This window comes from Calliphora vicina, chromosome 3 (assembly GCF_958450345.1).
Source record: "Calliphora vicina chromosome 3, idCalVici1.1, whole genome shotgun sequence".
NCBI lineage: Eukaryota > Metazoa > Arthropoda > Insecta > Diptera > Calliphoridae > Calliphora > Calliphora vicina.
In genome coordinates, this window is record NC_088782.1 from 27,916,814 (window position 1) to 27,941,144 (window position 24,331).

Sequence of the window (24,331 nt, forward strand, 5' to 3'; positions counted from 1 at the left end):
ATAAAATTTTATGATTTTTTTTTTCACCAAAAATCGGCGAAAACATATTTTTCCCGATTTTGAGCCATTGTTGGTCAGACTTACTATGGCGTTATATTCAACATTTCAAAGAACTTTGAAATATCAATCATTAGATATCCATACTGAATATATTAAAGACTTAGTTATCGAGATATAGGTCAAAAATCTAGGTGTTACTGGTTGACAACAAATTTAGAAATCCAGGAGAACTTCAAAATTTGCATCGACTGGTTAACATTTATTTTTTGTTTGTTGTTTAACATCACTAAGGAGGAATTATTTGGATCGTCCAAGTACTGTCAATTGGCCTATACCTTCATTTAGGATGCCGGAGGTAAGAATCGAAAATCCAGTTTATTGTTCTAAATTTTTTGTTTTGTCCTATTCATAAAAATATTGACAAACAAAACCCAATTTTATAAAAAAAGAAAGTAAGTTAATTATGTGTGAATGTAATATGTAATTAGAAATTTGGAAAAAAAACCAATTTACATACATATTTACTTGTCGCATGCAGATTGTCGTTATATTTAACAGAAACTTAAAAATGTATCTATAATGCATTTAAGGGTTAAATTATTTCGAGATGGTAACACTATGTGTATTTACACTAGTATTGCCATATTCAATTTCAAAAAAAATATATAAAAAGCATATTTGTGATGCATTAATGAGTTATATCGTTGGATTAACTCCTTTCACATATTCCTTTTTTATTTCTCTCGATTTCTTGAGACATATTTTTGATAAAATACAAAATATGTTATATTTTAATTAATATTAATCTAACAATAAAATTAATTTTCTTATATGACAACACTGCATTACACAAATGCTACTACTAAAAAACACAACTCTGTTGCTTTCTGACTTTTCTTGTCATTACATAAAATAAATCTTTAGTCTGCCTTTCCTTTGCTCTAACATATTTTCTTTGTGGTAAAAATGTGAAGAAATTCTACATAAAAATGTCATAAATAATGAAATTTCTTAAAGAAAAGTTATGAAAACATATTATTTCAATTGTAAGATATATGAAATTCATAAAATGCTACAATAAAATGTAAATTTAAAGTTGAGAACTTTGAAATAATAAACGAGTTGTCTGCAAAAAAAAGTGGAGGAACGCAAAAAGAAAATAAAGTGATAAAACGGAGAAAAAGATAATTATAGAAGAGAACGCGCCATTTTGGATTTTTTCTTATTTTATTTTTGTGCCGTAAATTGATTTAATAAAAATGTGTTAATAAATTTAAAGAAACTAATTAAAATGTTTAAACTAAAATTGTTTTATTATGGTTTATTAAAAAAATAACTAAAATAAATGTAAATAATAATAAATTTATAGCTGCTTGGTTGTTTTTTGTCGTTGTGTTGCTTTTTTTTTTGCAATATAAAAAATGCAACCATGTTTATTTATGTATTGGCGGCTGTAGTTTGCTGCTAATATTCACAAGATTCCTTTAAAAACACACTTTTCTTTCATTCATAAAAGTTCAAGGTTTTTTGCAAATATTTATTATAAAAAAACAAAAGTTGTCAAATAATAAATAAATACCTATAATAAAAGTTAAAAATCATTTAAGAATTAAAAAAAAATTACAATACAAAGTCTAAATAAGAAAAAATACTTGTTTAGCTTTTATAAAAAAGTACAACAAAAATAACCAAAATTGGTAATGACGTCATGGGCAAGCAACAACTAAGTGCTAATAAATTTTTCCATTAATTTTTTATTTAATAAATATAATGTGATCAAATGAAATAGAAATGCAAAATCGCAAAGAAAGTGTTAATGTAAAAAAATAACTCCTTTTTGTGCAACTACGTGTTTTTCTCTATTTTGGCGTTTATTCCTTTCCAATATTTACGTGATGAAATGACAAAAAAGGAGTAAACTAAAAGAAAATTATCAGTGTTTCTTGAGCTCTTATCGTTTTAAACAAAAAAAAAAATAATATTCATTACGGTATTTTTTTGGTTTTATCTTTTTTTAGAAAAGTTTTCTTTAACGAAGTGAAATTAATCGAAATTCATATTAAAAACAAATCTGATAATAATATTAATTATTGCTATAAGTTTTAATTTAATCAAATTATCACACTCGGAAATAAAGAACTTTTAGACGAAAACAATAACAAAAAAAAAAGTACACAAACACCGCAGCTCTTTCTGTAAAGCGCTGGCTATGAGAATTGTATGTTTGTGTGAGCGATAGTGTTAAAAGACGATGAATATGGTGGCTGGCGATGGTTTACGACAGTGTATGAATTATTTTTATTCATTTGTTTTTGCTGGTTTTTATTGGTGAACAACGGGAAGCAACAACACAAAAAAAACTAAAGAAGAACACAAAATATATAAAGAAAAACAGAATTAAACCGACGTCAGACAATACGTCAAAATACACACACACACAAATATTCTGATTTTGTATGTGTTTTATATTGTTTTAAATAAAAAAATATAATTTTTTTTTGCTACTAAAGTTTTTTTTTCTAATCTTTATCAAAGAATATATTTTAGAAAATTAAGTAATTGATAATAACTACTGAAATAAAAGAAGATAATATTGAAGAAAATAATTGAACAAAAAAAAAATTGTGTTGGAAAACCAAAATTTTATTGGCTGCTTCTGCAGCGCCTAAAGAGTGAATTTTTATTTAACAAAAAAAAGTTGCGTCATCATTACTTTTAATACACACATTGCGTTTCGGATGTAGTGTAGATTCTTAAAAATAAGGAAGCCTTTTTTTATACGATTATATACGTTCCTGACTTACTACTACTACTCCTATTATTGTTGTTCCTTGTAATACATTCTCGCTTTCAAAATGTCAGTGCAACAATTTTGTTTACGCTGGAATAATCATCAGCCAAATTTCATTTCGGTCTGCTCGTCTCTACTACACAATGGTACATTGGTTGATGTTACACTGGCTGCTGAAGGCAGGCAATTGCAAGCTCACAAAATTGTTTTATCAGCATGCAGTTCATATTTTCAGGTAAATTAATTACATTTATTTTTTATTATTCTTTTTGGACCTAAAATGCATTTAATCATGTATAAGTCTTGCGAAATATAAACTATGAAGTTGATATGTACTTTCAATATTTTGGTTACCAAAGGTGGGGGTCTTTAATTTTGATCAAATTTGGGTGGTTTAGATTTTGTGTAACATGGTTCATTAAATTTTATATATTATTACAACCTGTAAGCTAATTTACATGTCAGTTCAACTCACAATGGACCAGAAAGCGATTCTTATCTGAAGGACCAGAAACTTTATCTAATACGAATGGTGTAATAAGTAGTTAGCAGATCTATAACACAAAAACTTTCAATGGTTCTATAAATTATCTACTCCTTAACTCTATAGCTTATTGTCATAGTTAAAATTCCAAAGGCATCACATTTAGCTGAACAATTGACTTGGAAAAACTCTGTATTAAAAACATCCACGAATTCTATAACTATTTAAATTTGTTTTATCAAATGCCTATACGAAATTGCAATTGCGTTATAAAGTTGTCTTCCTTAATATAATACCATAATTTTGAAGAAAAAAAATTAAATCAAGGACCTAGATTTCTGGGTAAAAGTTTTTCATTATTTTTATTTTTTAATTTCAAAATGCGTTATTAAAAATTAATATTTGTCGATACAAAATATATCGCACTCGTTCAACAATACTGTATTAACTCAAAATTTTTAAAAATTCACTTTTTGCAAGAAATCAACTAACAACATCAATATCTATCTACTGTAAAAAATTCAACGTATTCCGATTACTCTTTCATCTTAAAAATCACATTTTAGACCATTTTCGTGATAATTAGTGACTACCTTGTATCAACAAAAAGGTATTATTTTGAGTTAATACAAAAATTTAAATAGAAATACATCGTATATTTTCATAAAAAAAAGTATTATTTTGAATTGAGCCTTTATTCAATTTAAAAATAATCAAATTGTTTTATTTAAATTTGGTTGTATTTTGAGTTGATACTGTTTTGTTGATAAAATAATACAAAAAAATATCGAGAAGTTTCAGAAAAATGGTATTAACTCAAAAAATAGATTTATTTTGCAATAATTGCAAAAAATTTAAAAAAAAATGTAAATATATTTTCAAATCGAATTTGCTTAATATGATGTGTTCGGATTTTCAAATTCTCTTAAAATGTAATCACAAACAGTTTTTGGCCTCTACTGAACATTTCAAAGTTTTGAGTTAATACAGTATTGTTGAACGAGTGCGATATGTATACCTATTTCATAATAGTTATTTTCAATTATTATAAATATTAATTGGACAATTATATACATAATTACAAAAATGTAAAATAAAAATTGTATTATAGAGTTGGCTTTCAACACAAAGGCCAGTTGCAGAAAGGATGCGCCACAGTGTATCTTTTTGAATATAATATGTTTACTAATATAAAATTAAAACTAATAGATATTTCGACCTGACAAAAACAGTTGAACTATAATAATACCATCAGATTAAATCTGTATTAATTATATCCTCGATATAGCCTATCCGTCTGTCGGTTGAAATCATCCGAAGTGCCCAAATAACTTACAAACATGATTGATAAATCAATATATCGTCTTATATATATTTTTTTTTATCGCTTTATATAGCGGAGTCCATATTGCAATGTCTGTCTTTTAATTTCAACTAAATTCGGGTTATCAAATGGCTGAGGTATAACCAAAAACCACTACTTTTTATCTATTTTTGATCTATATCAGCCATTAACAGGGTTGAGGTTCTCATGCACAAAAAAGCATGCCTATAAATAAAAAATATACTCAAAACTATGCAGAAATATGCACTAAAAATAGAAATGCACTATAATTAAAAAAAACTCTCCAAATAAATGAAAAATTGTATACTAATGGTGAATTTACCCATATGTTTCTGAAACATATGGGTAAATTCGATACGATATGATTTAGATAATGGTACTAGAGAACGAGGAGTAAGACCTTTGATTTGTCACTATTACAGGATAATATTTGAAAGATTCCATGACTCCACCAAGCAATCCTGAAATAATAGGACGGATTGTCATGTGTCCAAGTCCTTTTGGCCAAAACTGGATGCAAAGGCAACCAAAACACTAATTGACCAAAACAGAATTCTAGTAGGAGTGGTAACCGGTCACTGCACAATTGGGGCATTCATAGGTAAATGGGATAATACCACTCAGGGTTTTTGTAGAGTGTGGGGATGTAGAGGAGTTGGAGACAGTAAAGCACATCATGTGCAACTGCCCGAGATTGCAGAGTCATTGATTTAAATGGCTAGGTAACAGATTTCTAGATGAACTTGGGAGTGTTGCTAGCTGTGAATTGAGTTACATACTAGGTTTTATCAGGGTAATAGTATAGATATTAAATGGATATTCTACAGTGAATTCAATTCCGTAACAAATTTATCCCCTTTATGCAGATTTGGATTCTTCTTTTTGTTTCTCCTTTTGCTATCTCTAAGACACTACCTATATTTTCTTCATGTCCTCCTCTTTCAAGACTCTTGAATCACAATAAAGTTGTTCTATACACTAATAAAGCCCCACTTGTAATAATAAATTACAAGCAGCTTCCTAATGGTCGTTTTTTATATATTTACATTTTATAATTCCAATTCATTATCGAAATCTTAAGATGTTAAAAAGAAGGGAAACAACTCAATGTGCATGTATTTTTAATAGAATAGCCTCAAATCTGGTGATTCGTTATTAAAATATATCAGTACTTATTATACAGACTTGAAAGGATATACACGAAATCCAATGACATACACTTTCCTTAACTTTAACAAATGTATAAGAATTTCTGTTACAATGATGCTTTACAATGAACAATTTCACTATTATAGTAGATAATTTTATCACATAGTGGATAATTAATTTAATTGTTTAGTTTTTATTGTAAAATTATAAATTTTAATTTTGTTTTGCGACAGCGAAAAAAAGCTTCTAAAAAATGTATTATATACTACGTTTATACGCAAGGCTTATTCGCAAATAAAAATATTGTAATTAGAAAAATTTGCCGTATAAACAGTGAATTTTTTTTTATTTGCAAATAGCTAACTCACGAAAATAATTCCTGATTAACGACACTATTTGCAAATTAGATTTTAAACATTGCCATATTTTTTAACGTTTTTAGTTTTTCTTTCGTATTTTAAATATTTCATTGCGTTTTTGCATTAATTGAATTGTAAGACAAACAAGAATTTTTAATTCTTTCATTTTTGCATTTAAAAAAATAAGAATTTTCCGTAACCAAAGTGACATATAAACAGAGAGTTAGTTAATTGCAAATAATTTTTATTTGCGAATAGGCTACGTATAAACGTAGTAATAGCCACCTCAAATAAATCATTAATTTATTAGAAACAAACATTACAATTAAATCTGCTTTATGTATTAATACAATTTCTCTTAACCACCTTTACAGACCCTCTTTACCACCAATCCCTGTCAACATCCGATCGTTATATTAAAAGACGTGCAATATGATGATCTTAAAACAATGGTCGATTTTATGTATTATGGAGAGGTGAATGTGTCGCAAGAGCAACTGCCGCACATACTGAAGACGGCAGAAATGCTTAAAATAAAAGGTCTCGCCGAAATGCCCACCGATCCTGCCAATTTAACCAAATCTGATAGTAAATCATCAAATGATGCTACAGAGTTGGTGGGTAGCGGTGGCAATAATGGACAGTTAGGTGGTGGCGGCGGTGGTGGTAACAGTGGAGGCGGCAGCAGTGCAGGCGGTGGTAATAACAGTAGTGGTGGTTTGGGCAGTAGTAGTGGCGGTGGCAGTGTCAGCGATTCAATATGGGGTAGTACCGAATCACAATTTCAACAGCAGCAACAACAACAGCAACAACAACATCAACAGCATCATCAACAGTTACAACAACAGCAGCAGCAACAACAGCAACACCATCATCAACAACAACAGCAGCAGCAACAGTTACACACCCAACTGCAAAATAGTCAAACACAAACCTCACAACAACAGCAACAACAACAGCAGCAGCAACAACAACATCATCAGCAACAGCTACGACGTACACCGTCTCCATTAGGCGCTGGCGCCTCACCAGCTACCAGACGAAAACGTTTAAGAAAATCCTCAAATAATGGTAAGTAATTTAAAATATAAAAAATATAATAAACACAAATAACTTGATACACTTTTTGCAGGATCCGGTGAACGTACTAATTCCGAAGACCATAACACTTCTTTGGATGCAGCCACAGCAGGTGGCCTAACCTTGTCCCAAATGAGTCAAATGTCATTTGGTGGTGCAGCTATAAATAGTGCTCTCGGTGGTTTAGCCGCACACTCCTTGCACACAGCTAAATTACTTAAAGAAGCCTCTAATAATGATTTGGAAACAAATCCCCAAGATTCAGATAGTTTAGATGATACCCATGGACATGTACATATGCAAATTGTAATTATTTTATTTTTTTTTAATTATTTATAACTATTGATATTAATTGTTAAATGAATATTTAATTGTTTAAATAGAAACCCGAAGTTGATATGAGCGGAGTGCCACAGTCTATGCCATTGGATATATCGGGTGCCACAACGCCCTCTGAACATGATGCTCCAAATTCACAATCCGCACATTCAGGTAGGTTTTATAAAGATATTTTTATTTTCCATATACATTTGTATATTATATGTATTAATTCACTCATTTATTAATTTATGCATTCACATACATATATTTTGTATATAAATAAGTTTGACTGTTAATTTGTTCAACTGCAAATTAATGCTTATTTCGAGAAATATTTGCCATTTGTTAGTGTATAATGAAACAGTTTTTTAGTCATCTGGTTTCAATTCATCATGCAAATTTTATTAAATTTCGAATTGTCATAAATGTTTATTATTAAAATGAGAAATTGGTGTTATTAATTTTAATTGTTGGAATGATTTATATTCAATTCCAAAAAACTGGCTTCATGATCTTATTGAACGAAAATAAAAAACAGTTTCTTCATCCGAACTTTATCGTTTCTGCCATTTAACGAACCGAACGATTCATTGTTCTTTGAATTTCGCCATTTATTTTACAAATTCTAAAGTATATTTTTAAAGCAAGTTGTTTCTTCTGGGCTTGGTTCGCAATTGTATATAAAAAAATCAAAACAAAATGCAAAGCGGATATCGAAGGAGATAAACTATTAGTTTATGATGCCAAATAAATTCGATTATACCGCCGCCTTCGAAACTAATTCATATCTAAGCGTAATTGTGAACATCTTCACCATTTTTTTTTATTGTTATAACAGTTCCACAGTTGTCGAGTGTTCTTGTCTGACGGATTGTAAAAACATGTCTCAATCTTTGAAATTATTACCGTTGGTTTGGAACGAAAGATGGATAAACTAACCAAAGGTCAGTTGACCTATTAGAACAAATGAACAAATCATCCGTTCGCCAGGGCTTTGGTGATAGGCAGGTTAACGGTTCAAAGTACAAAAAGGAACAATTCATTCAGGGTAGCAGCTAAGGATACTTCACCAACCGGCTCGTATATGCCTGTTAACTTGTCTCTTACTTTCTGTGATTGCAATTGGTGTTCACTCTGGACCTTAAGTGATCGCCATTTAATGCAATAATTTCTGAACAGTTGACGTCCTAGTACTTTATACAGATTTTCAATTGATGCTTAAATAGGACAGTATAAATATGAAGAGTAACCTAGACAATATAAACATCTATTATTGAAACCTTAATTCGTCCTTTACTGAGACTGTATATAAATTCCTACGATTGAAGCTTAACTGGGAATGCAGAATTATCAATGATTGAAGCCTATAAATATCAACGATGAAAGCTACGATTGCTTAACTTTGAGTGCAGAATTATCTATGATTTAAGCTTAACTAGGACTGTATAAATTCTTACAATTGAAGATTAATTGGACTGCAGAATTATCAATGATTGAAGTTGAAGTGGGACTGTATACTGATCAACGATATCAGTCTAACTAGGATAACAGTCTAAATTACCAGCCATTGAAACACAATTAGAACTGTAGAATGACATATGATTGAAGTGGAATTGGGACTGTATAAAGATAAAAGATTAAAGCGTAACGGGGACTGTATAAAGTTCAACGATTAATGTCTTACTGGGACTGTGCAAAAATCTGCGATTGAAACTTATTTGGGACTGTAGAATCGTCTATGATTGAATCTTAACTGGAATTGTGTACAGATCAATGATTAAAGCCTAAATTATACTGTATAAATATCTACGATTGAAGTATAATTGGGACTGCAGAATAATCTAAATGGGACTGTATAATGATCTACCATTGAAGTTTAATTATGCGTCAGAGTGATCAACGCCTAACTGGGACTGCAGAAAGATCTATGATAGAAACTTAATTGTGACTGCAAAAATATCAATGATTGAAGATTATGAGAGAAGCCTACCTGTAAATATATTAATATCTAATATTGAAGCGTAACTAGAACTGTAATTATATTTATCTGAATGAATCATAGCTTTTTACAACAACATTCATGTCCATGTTATGATTTTGAGAACATGTTTATGTAACAAAAATGTATTTTTTAAAATTCATGTTTTCGTTATTCGTCAAAATTTTGCCAAGAACCGAACACTATATGAAATCTGTCTTTTGACGTAATAGGAAAACGAATATTCCGCTAAACTCAAAAATTTCGCGAATTTTAAATAGACATAGATCTGTCTAGGAATTAAGAATCGAACATTTAGAAATAAACAATATTTAAATTATCCGCTGGCATAGAAAAGGAGAAAACTAGAGCATAATACTTTATAGGAACGCAAATAACTATTTCTAAATACGTATTGCAAACGGTATTAAATTATACTTATCATTTCCGAAACAAAAGAAAAAACTTTGTTATCATATTTCCAAAATTTTTTTTTTGGAAAACGCTTAGTTATTAAGCTATACCTCATAACTCTGTAGCTATTAAATGTGTCTCGCCTGTTTAAAAAAAAAATCAATGAATGTACAAATTAACTAAAGCTATTTTAGTTGTTTAACATTTTTCTCTTAAGTTTTATTTTATATTTGTTTGATTTAGTTCATTTTAACTTTTTGTTTTACTCATAAACTTCTTTATTGTTTTTATGTTAATTGAAAAATGTGCCGCACAACAAACGACTGATATATATTTTGTTATTATTTAATGTAATTAATTGTTTTTTTATGTATACTATAAGAAAAATGTCTTAAATAAATTTCTAAAATGCAATGAAAACGTGAATTAAAAAATGTTTCAACCACCAAATTGCAAGAAAAGAAACACTAAACTTGGGAACAGGAGAGAGCTTTTTATAGCACAGAGTCTTAGATAGTTTAAAAAGAATTTACTTTTATATAATAAAAAAAAAATTAAAATAAATTTAAGTTTTTTTCCTTAAAATTTTCTTTACAAAAAAAATTAACTATAATTTTCAAAGAACAAACATTTAAACATTTTCAAATCTCTCTCTTTCTCAAAAAAATGCAAATTAATTATTTACTTTTCAATTTATTTTAATTAAATAAAGTAGTTTGAACTTATATTATAAAATACATAAATAAATATAGAAAAAAAAAATTTGCTAAATTGAAATGAAATGGCTCTCTTTGTTTTTTGTTGATGATGAAATAAAACTCTCTCACCAACTCTCTTCTCTCTCTCTCTCTCCCCTTCCCAGGTTTACAATGGACGGTTGTTGAACCAAATTATTCACGCTTTTCGCTGTCATCCTGTCCCACCAATTTAATTGGCAATAACAACAATCAAAATACAAATACCAACAATAACAACAGTTCGAGTAGTGATCAACAGCAACAACATCAGCAGCACCGTCAACAGCAAGAAGCCGTTGCTAGTCAACAGCATCAACAACAGCAACAGCAGCAGCAACAACAACACTTGCAGCAACTACAACAATATCAGCATCAACAAAACGCTGCTTATTCGCCACAAATCATAACGGTCAGTGGCTATACGAATGCAGCAGCCGCTGCTGTTGCGGCGGCTCAAAACCTGTCACCGCCCTCGCCCAACGACGGCAATATGGTGCAATCAGTATACAGCCAAGGACCAACGCCCACCCAATCACCGGTGGGAAATACCCCGGGCTCTGTAGGTGGTAACAACATGGCCGGCGGCAACTCAGCCAACAATGCCATCATAAAACGTAAGCGTTCGGTTAATCCACAAGGTGATGAAAATTTTATACGGGCCCTGGAGGCAGTGCGTTCGGGAGGTATAGGTTTCTGTAAAGCAGCACGACTGTATGGCGTTAATAACCGCACTTTATGGCTAGAGTACAAGAAGCGCGGTTATCCTGTGTCCAGGCCGAGTATAAAATCACGTGTGGTCAAACAAGAACCGAATCTCTCACCCTCCCCCACACCACCCGGCAATACCACAGACGATACCAATGAGAACTACGATCATATGGCAGCAGCAGTCGCTGCTGCACAAACGGCCGCCCTAAACATGCAAATACCACCGACTTCCGAAACACCCACACCATCACTAATGTGTACACCCCATCATGCTGGCACAGCCGCTGGTGCTACCACACATCCCACAATGGGTGTAATGAGTTTCTTGGATACCCGCCATATGGACTTCCCAGCCAGTCTGCATTCAATGTCGCGTCAACGTTACATTGATGCCGGAGCTGGCAGTGGAGCCGGTGCGGGCACCATCAATGTAAATCCGGCAACGGCAATGAATCTACAGAGTATTAATTTTAACTCGATATAGAATTCAATGTCTACATCTTCTGCACATTCTGCGACGGTGGTGGCTACAGAAACTATACCAACAACAACCATTATACCCATGCATTTGCAACATCATCATCATAATCCCAGTCACAGTCATCAGCCACAACCACACCAACAACAACAGCAACATCATCCTCATCATGTGCATCAACATCCGCCACCGCTAATACAACCCTCACCAACCCAGCCATCCCATACAGCAAACACATCATCATCAATTGTTACGAGCAGTGCTGCAGCGGCTGCCACAGCACTGCTCCAACAAACAACTCTATCGTGTGATACTCAAACGCCAACTGCCGCAACCCATAATCTTGTTGCTGCACCCCAACCTCAGGCTACTACAATATATGTACAAAACTATGCCACAGCCACACCGATAATAGTACATCCAACGGATAATACCACCACTACATATATGGCCAAACTAACAGCTTTACCACCGTCGTAGATTTTCTATGAAAATTGTTTCGATTAATATGTATAATATTCTTTAAAGCAGAGTTTTACTTGAGAGAAATCATCCTCCTCCTCCTCCCACTTTTTATAATGGAATTTCTTTGGAAACTTTTTATTTCAATATATTATTGTATTATAATTGAGCAACATATTTCTTAAGTTTTCATAACTATATGTATATGAAAAGTATAAGAAATGAACTAAAAGTATGCTTCTATTTGTCTAGCATACTAGCTTATTCTTTTTTTTATAAGGAAAATATGAATGAGATGGCGAAATTTGGAGGAATGTATATAGTATATGTTTGTTACTTAGGAGCATTTACTTCTAATTGAACTTATGCATGTTAAATATTAACTTTGGCAGAGTTACAATTGGAATGACCCATCCCAAAACGGACAGCAGCTGTCTGATTTTTAATTTCAGATTTTAAAGAAATTTACCACAGTTGTTATGTATTGCAAGAGTTTATCAAATCATAGACTTTTTGACTCGACAGCCTTTAGCCAAAAATATAATATCGAAAATTGTATGGTTCAAGAGTTATTTTTGAAGACGTCATATTTTTGGACGTCATATTTTGCAATACATAATAACTGAGTAAATTTTGTTAAAATCAGAGATGACAAAAAATGCTGTTTTTTGTCCGCTTTGGGATGGATGCTCCCAATTGTACAAATTACTATTCAATTTTTAAAGTAACTTAAGTGAAAATTTCAACCTTAACGGTAGATGAAAGTCGACTATCGTGTAAATGGAGCTTAATCTAGCAAAGTAAATGCTTCGAACATGTTTCTATAGAATATGCTTAATCAATTGCAACAGTATACAATATGTAAATCTGTGTGCGAACTAACGAATGGCTGGCTAATTTTTTTGTGTAAATTTCCATAAGTGAAAGTTAGCCAGCCAATCGCACACAATTTATCATTTTGAATACAGCTGTTACAAGACCAAGTGAAAATGTAGAGAATAAACTGATTTAAGGGTTTAAAATTTAAGCAATAAAGAACTTTCCAACTTTCGATTCTCTTATTCAAGTAAAACATTTTTAATTTTCTCTTTAAATACAGGGACTTTTTAATTGAAACATAATACAATATTTTTTATTAAAAACAACCCCCCAAACTACGCATTTGTTGCAAATAAACTACACAAACATAATATTATCTTCCTTTGGAACATAAGTTTTAACATTAAAATACCTTTTTTAAACCAAGAAATTAATATAAACCCCCCAACATTTTTTTAAAATCAAAACCCATGTATATCTAAAAAAAAAACTACTTTTGGTTTATATATTTTCTCACTGAAAATCAACTGGGAAATTGTTTGTTTTAATTTCATTTATTTAAAAACCTAAAAAAACAGCTATTTGAGTTCGAAGTTTAATTAAATTAATTTAAATTTATTTTCTAATTTTTTAACTTTTGGATAATTTTCTTATTACATATTTCATAATGCTAATCGTATAATTGTGTATACTAATCTAGTTTTAAAAAAACATTTAAAAGATACGGCCATTTAAAGAAGTTTATATATATATTTTTTATTTAACTCAACTTTAAAAAAAAAAGATATTTGAAGCTTTTTTTACATTTGTAACAACCAACACGTCATTAATATTTTTATTTTTATCATTTTGATTTTAAATTTTAGTTTTAAACTATATTTTTTTTTTTGTTTATAAGGAAAATAAGAATTGTAAATTATAAGTGAAAGATATAAATAAAACATGTTTTAATAATACCTAATAGTGTTTATTATCGTTTTGTACAATTTTCATTTAATTTCGTTTTATCATCCATTAAACAATTTAATAATATGTAATTTGGACTTTGCTAGAAAAAGATAACTTAGCTATTGAAAATTTGAGAAAAATCAAATTCTAAATACACATCTGCTAGAAAATATGTCTCAAACTATCGGAAACCAATTGACTTTTAACCAGCTTTACACCAAAATTTGATAATTTAACAAAAGCAGATATGCATTTCTATTCATAAAAGATTTTTCATTGATTTTTAACAAAAATTCAAATTTTTTGCGGAAACAAATTTAATTCTCCAAAAAAAATAATTTTAATAAATTTTTTTTTTTAAATTTAAATTTTTGACAAAAAATAAAAGTTTTCACCAAAAACAGATTTTCCCAAAAAAAAAAAAATATTTCAATATTCTGTTTCGGATTAGTGCCAAAATTCGGTTTCGGAAAGTATTCGTGCAGAATCCCTCCGAATACCGAAAAATAATTAATAAAGTCTTTAGTTTCTTACGGGCGGTTCATGATTTCATTGCATACCCAAAAATAATTGTCATTATATTTGTAATTTCATATAGCGAAGTCCTTCTGACTGTGGAAACCAACTTTAAGAAATCCCCAAATAACTTATAAAAATAATTGGTACAGCAACATATCAGGTTCTGGTTCGGTTGCTATGGAAAATCGGCCCACAAATTGCAAAGATATATGCCAAAAACTTCATTAACAAATAAAAGGCATTTAAAATATATTTTTCAACCCGCATTTGCATACCCTTCACCATGTGTAATAAGGGATACCGTTTGTAAATTCCACATTTTTTATTTGCTCAATTTTCCGAAGGCCCCAAACTTTCAAACTTGATTGGTTCGGTTGCTATTTCAAATCGAGCCAATACATGGATGAGATATAAAGAAAACTACATCGATTATTTTTACCTATTTTTCTGCAAACATTTTTTTTTTCAGCAGAAATTGTTTTTAATATTTATTTATCTTAGTATACTTGGGTGAAGGGTATATAAGATTCGGCACAGCGGAATATAGCTCTTTTAAGGTACGTTCATATTTATCAAATGAATGGTATAGAAACAAAATGTGGAATCTCCATTTTTTTTCGAGAATTTATATAATAATGCAATCTAGTTACATTTGATGAATGTTTGCGTTTAGTCAATATGCCAATACAAAATACGCTTTTAAACAAAAACAAGTAAGAGAGATATATTCGGCTGTGCCGAATCTTATATACCCTTCACCAAATTATACTTCAAAATAAAATTTTTAAATATTTTTAGGTGAACAAAATTTATTTTTTGTAAAAAAAATTTGTTTTTTCAATTTTGTTTTAATATTTAAAAAAAAAAAACTTTTGGTGAAAAAAAAATTCGGGTTAAAAATATTTTTTCCGATTTTGACCCATTGTTGGTCCAACTTGCTATGGTCTTATATACGTCGTTCCAAAGGTCTATCATTAGATATCCATATTGTCTATATTAATGACTTATTAATCCAGATATAGGTAAAAAATCGAGGTTGTCGTGGTTTTTTATATCTCAGCCATTTGTGGACCGATTTTCTCGATTTTAAATATCAACCGAACCGGAAGAATTCCGGAGATATTGATGTATGAATCGTGTATGTAAGTTATTTGGGGGCTTCAGAAAGTTGATTTCAACAGACGGACATGGCTTAATCGACTCCGCTATCTATAAGGATCCAGAATATATACAGTGAGCCTCAAAAGTGAGTAAACAGCAGCGAATTTTTTGATTTTTTAAGATCATGAAAATCATTATAGTCCGACTTAAATCTATATTTTTCACAACCAAAGATATTATTCAAGCCAATCTCTATCAAACCGAAACTTTAAAATTTTAATCATGGATAAATTTTAGAATTTTCATTATCTTAAAAAATATCCAATAATTTTTGGTGTATACTCACTTTTGCGGCTCACTGTATGTATACTTTATAGGGTCGGAAAATTATATTGTGGAAATTCTCACGAAGGTGAAGGGTATAAAAACAACACTCGTTTGGGTGATTTTTTGAGAATTTTTATTTTGTTTGAGTTCTTTTCTAGTTTCCGCTCTAATGCCAGAGTTTCGAATTAATTATGTTGAATTATTTCACATAAATCATAATTAATTCAAAATTAAAAAACAATTAAGGGAGTAATTAATGAGTAAAGCCCTACCATAAAATGCCCTATACTGCAAATCATTTTTATTATCAAATTTCAAAAAATTGATTCGAAAGAGGGCCTTATATGGGCGCTATAAACAATAGTCATGAAATTAGGTCTCGTGATTTCTTTCTACATGATAACTATGGCCAATTGTGTGGTCCGATTGTCATCAAATTAAGTCATGTGATTTATTTCGTTATCAAAGTTATTTCTGTTGAATTTTATGTAGATACCAATATTTTTAAAACATGCTTTTTGGGGTCCTTTAGACATTCCCATTTTTATTCTTTAAAATTTCGAAAAACTCGCGAATTTATTCACGTTTTACATTTTATTAAAAATCGGCTATAACTTTAAATAGACTTTTTAAATTTTTAAATAAAATCCGATATCCTATTCATAAGTTCCAACAATTAAAATCGAAATTAAAAAAAGGAAATGTCCAAATGACTCTAAAAAAATATTGTATTAGGAAAACCTAAACTAAATTTAATTCGGAATTGCGTTTGTCATTCTCATTCATTAAATAGGAGAAATAATGTTCAATCAGATATAGTATGTAGTTTTAATTTTGCAAATGGTTTTTGCCTAACACTTTTAAAATAGTAGTTGTTTGGATTTTAGGTGACGATATGTATGTAATCTATTGTTATATACTATTATTTCTTGGTTTAAAAAATCTATTTAATTTCACATCGTCTAAACAGGCAACGCAACAAAATACATACATGAAAATATAATGTTAATATTTAAACAAATCTGTGTTATAAATAACTTACGTCATATTCATTACAAAAAAAAAATATTAAAAACTCAAAAAAAAAATAATAATAATTGAGAATAAACAGAAAAAATAAATAAAATTTAAAAATTTAAAAAAATAACAAATCTTTTATACATGTTTTATTATTGTAATTATAACGATTTTACAATTTTTACGAATAATGTAATTTTTTTTATTTATATATTAAAATAAAACAACAAAAAAAATGTATTAAATAAGCAAAGCGATATTTTATGATAAATCATATCATATCGTGGTAAAACTATTATACATAAATACTTTTCTAATAATGTGTAGTATATATCCTTAAAATATATACTTAAATACATATTTATTTAAAAGATAAAGTAAATAAATAAATCCACAACAAATACAACTAAATGTTAATTAATAAGAGTAGCTTGTGATGTTATAATTTTGATTGGAAATTACAAAAAAAAATAAACACTTAAAGAAATATATAAGTAGATGTTTTAAACTCTCAAAATAAAAAAAAAAAAATATAAAATATTCAAAGCCATAAACAAAATAATAAATACTAAAATGAAATTGTTATAAATTGTATGCAAACTAAAACTTTATACATTGAGCAGCAGCATATGAAACCAAAAAAAAAATAATAAGACATTTATTTCAATAGTAATCAACATGTTTCCTAATTTAAATACAACTGGTAAAAAAATAACTAAGACATATACATACATATATACATACATATAAATACATATATATATACTAAATTTATATATATATAAATAAATACAAAAACAAATAATACCAACTTTTAAAATATGTTTAAAAACAGTAGTCTTTAATTTTCAATGTGGTATAATTAATAATAACAAAAAATATATATCTATTAAAACGAAAAGCAAATTAATGATAAAACTTGCATTTTTAACTTAAACTCTTTCGAATAGAAATTAGGCGGGGTCCGGAAACGTAAATTTCCAGTTGTACTGTCCCTCAGTTCTCAGTTTAAAACTCATTGATCATAATTCTGTATCGCTCACTTGTTAAAGTTACCATGTTACCCATGGTGTCACCATGTCTTCTAAGTGTCCCGCAGTATTGTGGAGTATAAGTTCCAAATATTTTGGAAATAAATCTGTAATTTTTAACTGGCTGATACGATTGACAAGACATATTACATAAAGCTTAAAATACAGATCCCACAGACCCGTCAGGAACCGCGCTGTGACATCTCAAAGTCGATCAACTCAGACAGATAGTTTGTAAACTAGAGTATCCAAAACCGAAAACCGGTCAACCGGTTTTTTCATCTTTGTAAACTTCACTGGTTTCGGTTTTTTGACAAATCGGTTTTTGTATGACGGTTAACAGGTTTTAATGAAATATATTTTCAAAAGCTCAATCAAACATATTTATTTTATAGAAAATTGTAGCATTTGACAATATTTCGTAAAAGATATAAAATAATTGCATATAGAATTCAAAAATGCTAAATTTCCATTAAATAAAAATTTAATATAAACCGGTTAACCGTTTTTTTTTTTTGAGGACAAAAACCAAAACCGCTTAACCGGTTTTTTTTAAAAGACAATAATCGAAACCGTTTTTTTCCAAAACACACTTTTTCGGTTAAACCGGTTTTTTAATATGCCGGTTTTTTGGACACTCTATTGCAAACGCAAGTTTTTGGTGTTTAGCCGAAATTCAAAGATTTTAATATATTTTTAAAGTCCTTGATTACATATAATGTAGAGATGCCAAACGGGGAATCCCGTTCCCGAAAATCCCGGGGTTTTCGGGTTTTCTTAAACCCCGAAGCCCTGGTTTTTTTAATTTTAAATCCCGGGATATTCGGGATTTTTCAAATCCCGTTTTTCATAATAGAGGAAATTGTCATTTTTGTGTGCCTTTTTTATGCATTTTGGCATTCTGCATGCCCGAATATCTCAAAGTGATGTTCAGCAAAGTTGTTAAGCTCAACTGCTGCTGCAACATAGTTAAAGAAGGAAAGCGGTATTTTTGGTTTTCCTAGAGTGGGGCTCTGGAAAATCCATTCTTCACCTTTTTTTGTAAGTTATCTAACAAAACTCAATTAAAATCCTCTTCAAACGAATTTGATTTTATCTCAGATGAGGAGCTCGAACAAAATGAAAATATTTCGATTGCTCAAAGGCTAACAGATATTATTAATAAATGTAAAAAACCCAAATAACAACGAAACCAAGTTATAATGTTAATTTGCAACTTGCAAAAGAAATAGATCACTTTATTTCTGAAGGAATATGAGAAAAATACTTGCAGATTTGTTATAAGTATTTGCAAACGGTTTTTTCAATATGAAAGATGTTTTTCGGCAGCAGCGAAATCCCGAAATCCCGACCCGGGGATTTTCAAAAATCAGTCCCGATTAGCATCTCTAATATAATGTAATTAAAAATTCGTGATTTTATAAATTTAAGCTTTTATTTTGAAACATTTCTACAATATAAATTTATTGAAAGTATTGGCCATTGTTAGCCAAGATGACCTTTTCCCATCTTTCTGGCAACAAATGAATTCCGATCCAAAAGAACTGTTCATCGATTGAGGACAAGTAAGAATCTGTTCCAAAGGAAAGCATATCAGAGAGAGAGCGTTCTGCATCGATCTGGACTATAAAGTGGGTGAGGCAAAACTTCCTACCCACTTCATTCTAAATACTTTTTAACAGGTATTGCAACATGTGCTCGAGCGTTGTCATGACGGAATATTACGGTTTCATGTCTGTCCACATATTCTGGGAGTTGTTTGGTTAATGCTAGCTTCAAACGAATCAGTTGGGTTCGGTACAGGTTCCCTGTGATTCTGGACAGATTTCAGCAGCTCATATTTGGTGCATTATTTGTCTTTCACATACGATCTTTTACGCTTCAGGTTATTTTAATGGATCCATTTTTCATCGCAAGTAATGGTTCGGTGCCATTTCCCTGCTTTTGGATGAATCCTGCTGATCGCAAACGTTTTGAAAATGCTTGAATGGCTCCCAATGATTTTGCAAGCTCTTGTTGAGTTTGACAACAATCTTCATGGAGTAATACATCCAATTCTTGTTCTGCCCTGGGAGATCATTGTCTTCCGTGCATATAAGATTCGGCACAGCCAAACATAGCTCTTTTACTAGTTTTACCTAGTACATATATCTCGACTACGTCAATAATTGGCATCGCAAATACCTTTTCAACCAATCAGAAAATCACTTTCGATCCAAAATATTTGTTTTTTTTTTGCCAATAACTTTGTAAATACTAGTTTAATCATACTCATACATTCATCAATAACTTTATATTCCTAACACAAATAACTTTTTAAATAAATATTTTAAATTTTTCTCCAAATAGAAGATACAAAAGCCTCTATCAGTTGCGGCTTAAGTATGGCACAATCTCCCCAACAACAACAACAACAACATTTGGAACATCAAACCCAACAACCGGCTCAAATGGGAACTAAACGCAATCGTGTACTTACAAGACAACCGCGTGTTAAACGAGACAGCGATAGTCTTTCCAATAATCAAATATCACCCGAACCAACCACTGGTAGCTTAGATTTTGAACCATTTAGTACATCACAAACGCTCTATTCATCCACCGTCCATGGTTTGCATCATATGGCAACGCATCATCATCACCACCATCACGGTCATCATCACTTGTTAACCGTACCACCGCGCATAGAACGTCATTCTTCGGAACCGGCACCAAGTCTATCACCAAATTCACCCCACCTCCTCAGTGTACCTCAGACGACACCATTTTTGGTCAAACAGCACTCAGATCCTCTATTGCCGAGTCAACATTCAGCCCATCTAGCGGGCGGCAGTGGTAATCTTACAAATCCTTTTGCTCCCTTGCATCGACAATATTCACATCCTTTGACGGGTACAAGTGGTACTTATCTGGCATCTAGTGCACCCCTACAACATTCACATCACATATCACTACCCGAATCTATATACGAGACGGCATCACCACCACCAGCCGGCTCTTCGCAATACATAGTACCCCAAACGAACACACAACCATTGCAGGCACCCCCATCATCCAGCAATAATAACAATGCTAGTACAAGTACATCATCCGCAAGTCCTACGAAATCGTTAAGTTTGCCACAATTCACCACAACCTATATGGCTAATGAAAGATCTAATTCGGCCTCAGTGGCTTGTTCACCGCCCATACCTAGAGTTCCTACCGTACAATTGACCGAACGCAGTGCATCAGAGGATAATGCGTCCACAACAGCTCAGACTACCCACTCAACGAGCGGCGCCTCGTCATCAACATCGTCTGCAGTGAACGCGAACAAATTTCGCAATTCGAAATCAGTTTCGGCTGTTATGTTAACGGAACGTGGTGGGGGTACATCTGCAAATAGTGGTGGCAGTGGATCGTTTGAACATTTACCAACATTGCGCGTTAGAAACGAGGAACTACAGAGATCAGTATCATCTCCACAGGTAAATATATTATTAAAACAAGTAAGAGAGCTATATTCACCAAATTATACTTCAAAATAAAAATTTTAAATATTTTTAGGTAAACAAAATTTATTTTATTTTCCAAAGTTGTTTTTTAATTTTTTGTAAAAAAAAATATTTTTTTTAAATTTTTTTAAAATTTTAAAATCTTTTTTTTTTAATATTTAGCGAAAAAAAATTCGGTTTAAAAAAGATTTTTTCCGATTTGGACCCATTGTAGATCCAACTTATATATATACGTCGTTGCAAAGGTCTTTGAAATATATATCATTAGATATCCATATTGCCTATATTAATGACTTAGTAATCCAGATATAGGTCAAAAATCGAGGTTGTCCTGGTTTTTCCTTATATCTCAGCCATTTGAGCATCGATTTTCTCGTGTATGTAAGTTATTTGGGGGCTTCGGAAAGTTGATTTCAACAGACAGACAGACGGACATGGCTTAATCGGCTCCGCTATCTATATATTATATTCTGGAAATTACAAACGGAATTACAAACTTATATATACCCTTCTCACGAAGGTGAAGAGTATAAAAATATATATATATATAATATATATAATTTCCTTCTGTCTGTTGAAATCAACTTTCCGAAACCCCCAAATAACTTTCATACATTATAGATACATCAATATATCCGATTTGGTACAATTTAGATTGATATTTACACCAACAATTTTTTTCTACAAAATATTAGTTAATATTTATCTTAAGATAACTTTTTACCAAATTTGTTACAAATTCATTCCTATTCGCTAATAAAACTCAACATTTATACTTTTTTTTATAGACCAATCGGGAGATAATTACATTGGAAAATCCACGTTCTAGTCATTGTCCCGTCATACGACCTGGGCCCGCTTTGGGATGTAATTTCTGTTGGAACACCATCGACGGTCATGGTAGAATTCTGCGACGCAAAACCAAATACCACTGTCCCGAATGTCAAACGAATTTATGCATAGTGCCCTGTTTCCAAGAATATCACGAACGTTTAAATAATGAAATTGAAGCCGCCTCAGCATCCAACACAAGCACCACTAATACATCGTCAAGAGTAACTAATTCCTCATCAAGCTCCTCAGCCAATACCAGCAGTAATAACAATAATCAGCAACAGGAAACTCGAACGAATGCCCAAACAAGTAATACCACATCTTCTAGCAACCGACATTATACAAAAACGGAAACTTTTTAAGGAAATTCAGTTAAATCCAGAAAAAAAAACTATTTTGTTGCATACTTATTTAAAATTTGCAGTATGCATGTAAATTTGTAATTGTTATTTGTTAAAAAAAAAAGAAATCATAATCTACCATGTCTGATTTTACTTAGACTTGGTTAGGTTGAATTTTGTTTTGTAAAAGAGTTTAAAAAAACTTTTATTCGAAAGTTTATATTACAACTCTTTTAAAATAAATATATTTATAAATTAAGCCTTTATCACCATGCTTTTAGAAATAATATTGGAAATTCAATTTCACTTTGGTTTTTAAAAGTGTGCGTATGATTAAAGGTCTTAACACAAAAAAATTGTTTATTAGTAAACCCCTGATCGATGAATTTTTCGAACACAAGGGTTTACACATTTTGTATTTGTAAGGCTAAAGGTTTTCTTAAAGAGAATGCATTTAAATTCAAACACAAACAAACAAAATTTTATGTATTTTAAATAGATTTTACAACTCCCGAAAATGCTGCCTTTTGAAAACCATTTTGCCATTGATTAATTGTTGTTGTTATGATAAACATACAAAAAAAATATATATAATAATTTGTTGTAATGTCTTTTTCTTAGATAGAAGACATTAAAAAAAAAATCGTAAAATTTACGTATTTTATTTTAGTAAAAGAAAATTAAAGAAAAATATACTTAACCAAAACATTTTTAACAAAATATATTTTAAAATTAAACACTAAATCAAATGATTGTAAAACAAACAAATTTTGGAGATGAAAAACATCCCTCAAAACTATTTTTTTAAACTATGTACATAGTTGTATGTTGTAATTTTAAGAGAAACTAAAAAACTATACTGTAATAATTGAAAATTATATATATATTTTTTTTTAATCTAAAAATAATGTGTTACAAAGTAAATTTAAATTAGTTATCAAATCTTACATCTTGATACCAACTTAACGACAGCTGTTTTAACTGATATTTTGTTCTTTAAGAAGGACATTTCGATAACAGCAGATCACAAACATTTCTACTTGATCATTTGTTGATTAAACATTTTCTTAAGCTTTATGTAACACATAAATATTATTAAAAATCTTTTTATTATTTCTTAAACTTATTTACAAAATTTTGTTTTATAAAGTAAATTCGAAGGGTGTTTTCAACATCCATTACATCATTATGAAAATTTAAAATATTTATTTTAATAGAGAATTTTTCAACCTGTCTAAATGGATAATTTAAATATTATAAAAAAGAATTAAATTATTTAATAAAGAAATGAAAATAAAAATGATTTTTTTAATTAAGTCCGAATCTTACACACCCTTCACCAAAGTATAATTTAAGTTAAATATTAAAAATGATTGTGTGTATGACTTAAAACTGCAGGATTTACAATAGATGGCGTATCTTTTGAACGTGGTTTTTGTTGTTAATAACTTAGATGTCATTTTGAAGGGTACATATCTATAATTTATTCTCACTTAGTTATTGAACATTATAGTGTAAACAACAAAGTTTTTTTGCCTCGAAAATATAGAATTTTGTGCCAACAAAGCGTTATATGTGGGAAGTTTCAATA

General features: G+C 30.3%; 1 protein-coding gene across 3 annotated transcripts; it reads left to right on the top strand.

The window, feature by feature from the left end:
• Positions 1 to 939: 939 nt before the first annotated feature.
• Positions 940 to 24,040, top strand: BtbVII (BTB-protein-VII). Of its 3 annotated transcripts, none has more exons than XM_065506372.1 (7): positions 940 to 1,046; positions 2,536 to 3,026; positions 6,503 to 7,199; positions 7,261 to 7,514; positions 7,592 to 7,700; positions 20,418 to 21,538; positions 22,354 to 24,040. In XM_065506372.1, exons 2-7 carry the CDS (start codon positions 2,856 to 2,858, stop codon positions 22,759 to 22,761), a joined length of 2,760 nt encoding a protein of 919 aa, XP_065362444.1. In that variant the 5' UTR covers positions 940 to 1,046; positions 2,536 to 2,855; the 3' UTR covers positions 22,762 to 24,040. The 3 variants fall into 3 exon arrangements, with proteins under 3 accessions (XP_065362444.1, XP_065362443.1, XP_065362446.1); XM_065506371.1 differs by having other exon boundaries at positions 949 to 1,046; positions 2,019 to 3,026; XM_065506374.1 differs by lacking the exons at positions 940 to 1,046; positions 20,418 to 21,538; positions 22,354 to 24,040 and adding an exon at positions 10,784 to 14,081 and having other exon boundaries at positions 1,777 to 3,026.
• The last annotated feature ends 291 nt before the right edge of the window (positions 24,041 to 24,331 follow it).

Bases quoted from the DNA above. Each gene is read 5' to 3' on its own strand.
- BtbVII (XM_065506372.1), top strand. From the start codon at position 2,856: ATGTCAGTGCAACAATTTTGTTTACGCTGGAATAATCATCAGCCAAAT. The intron at 3,027-6,502 runs GTAAATTAATTA...CCACCTTTACAG, and splicing joins CATGCAGTTCATATTTTCAG to ACCCTCTTTACCACCAATCC. The intron at 7,200-7,260 runs GTAAGTAATTTA...CACTTTTTGCAG, and splicing joins AAGAAAATCCTCAAATAATG to GATCCGGTGAACGTACTAAT.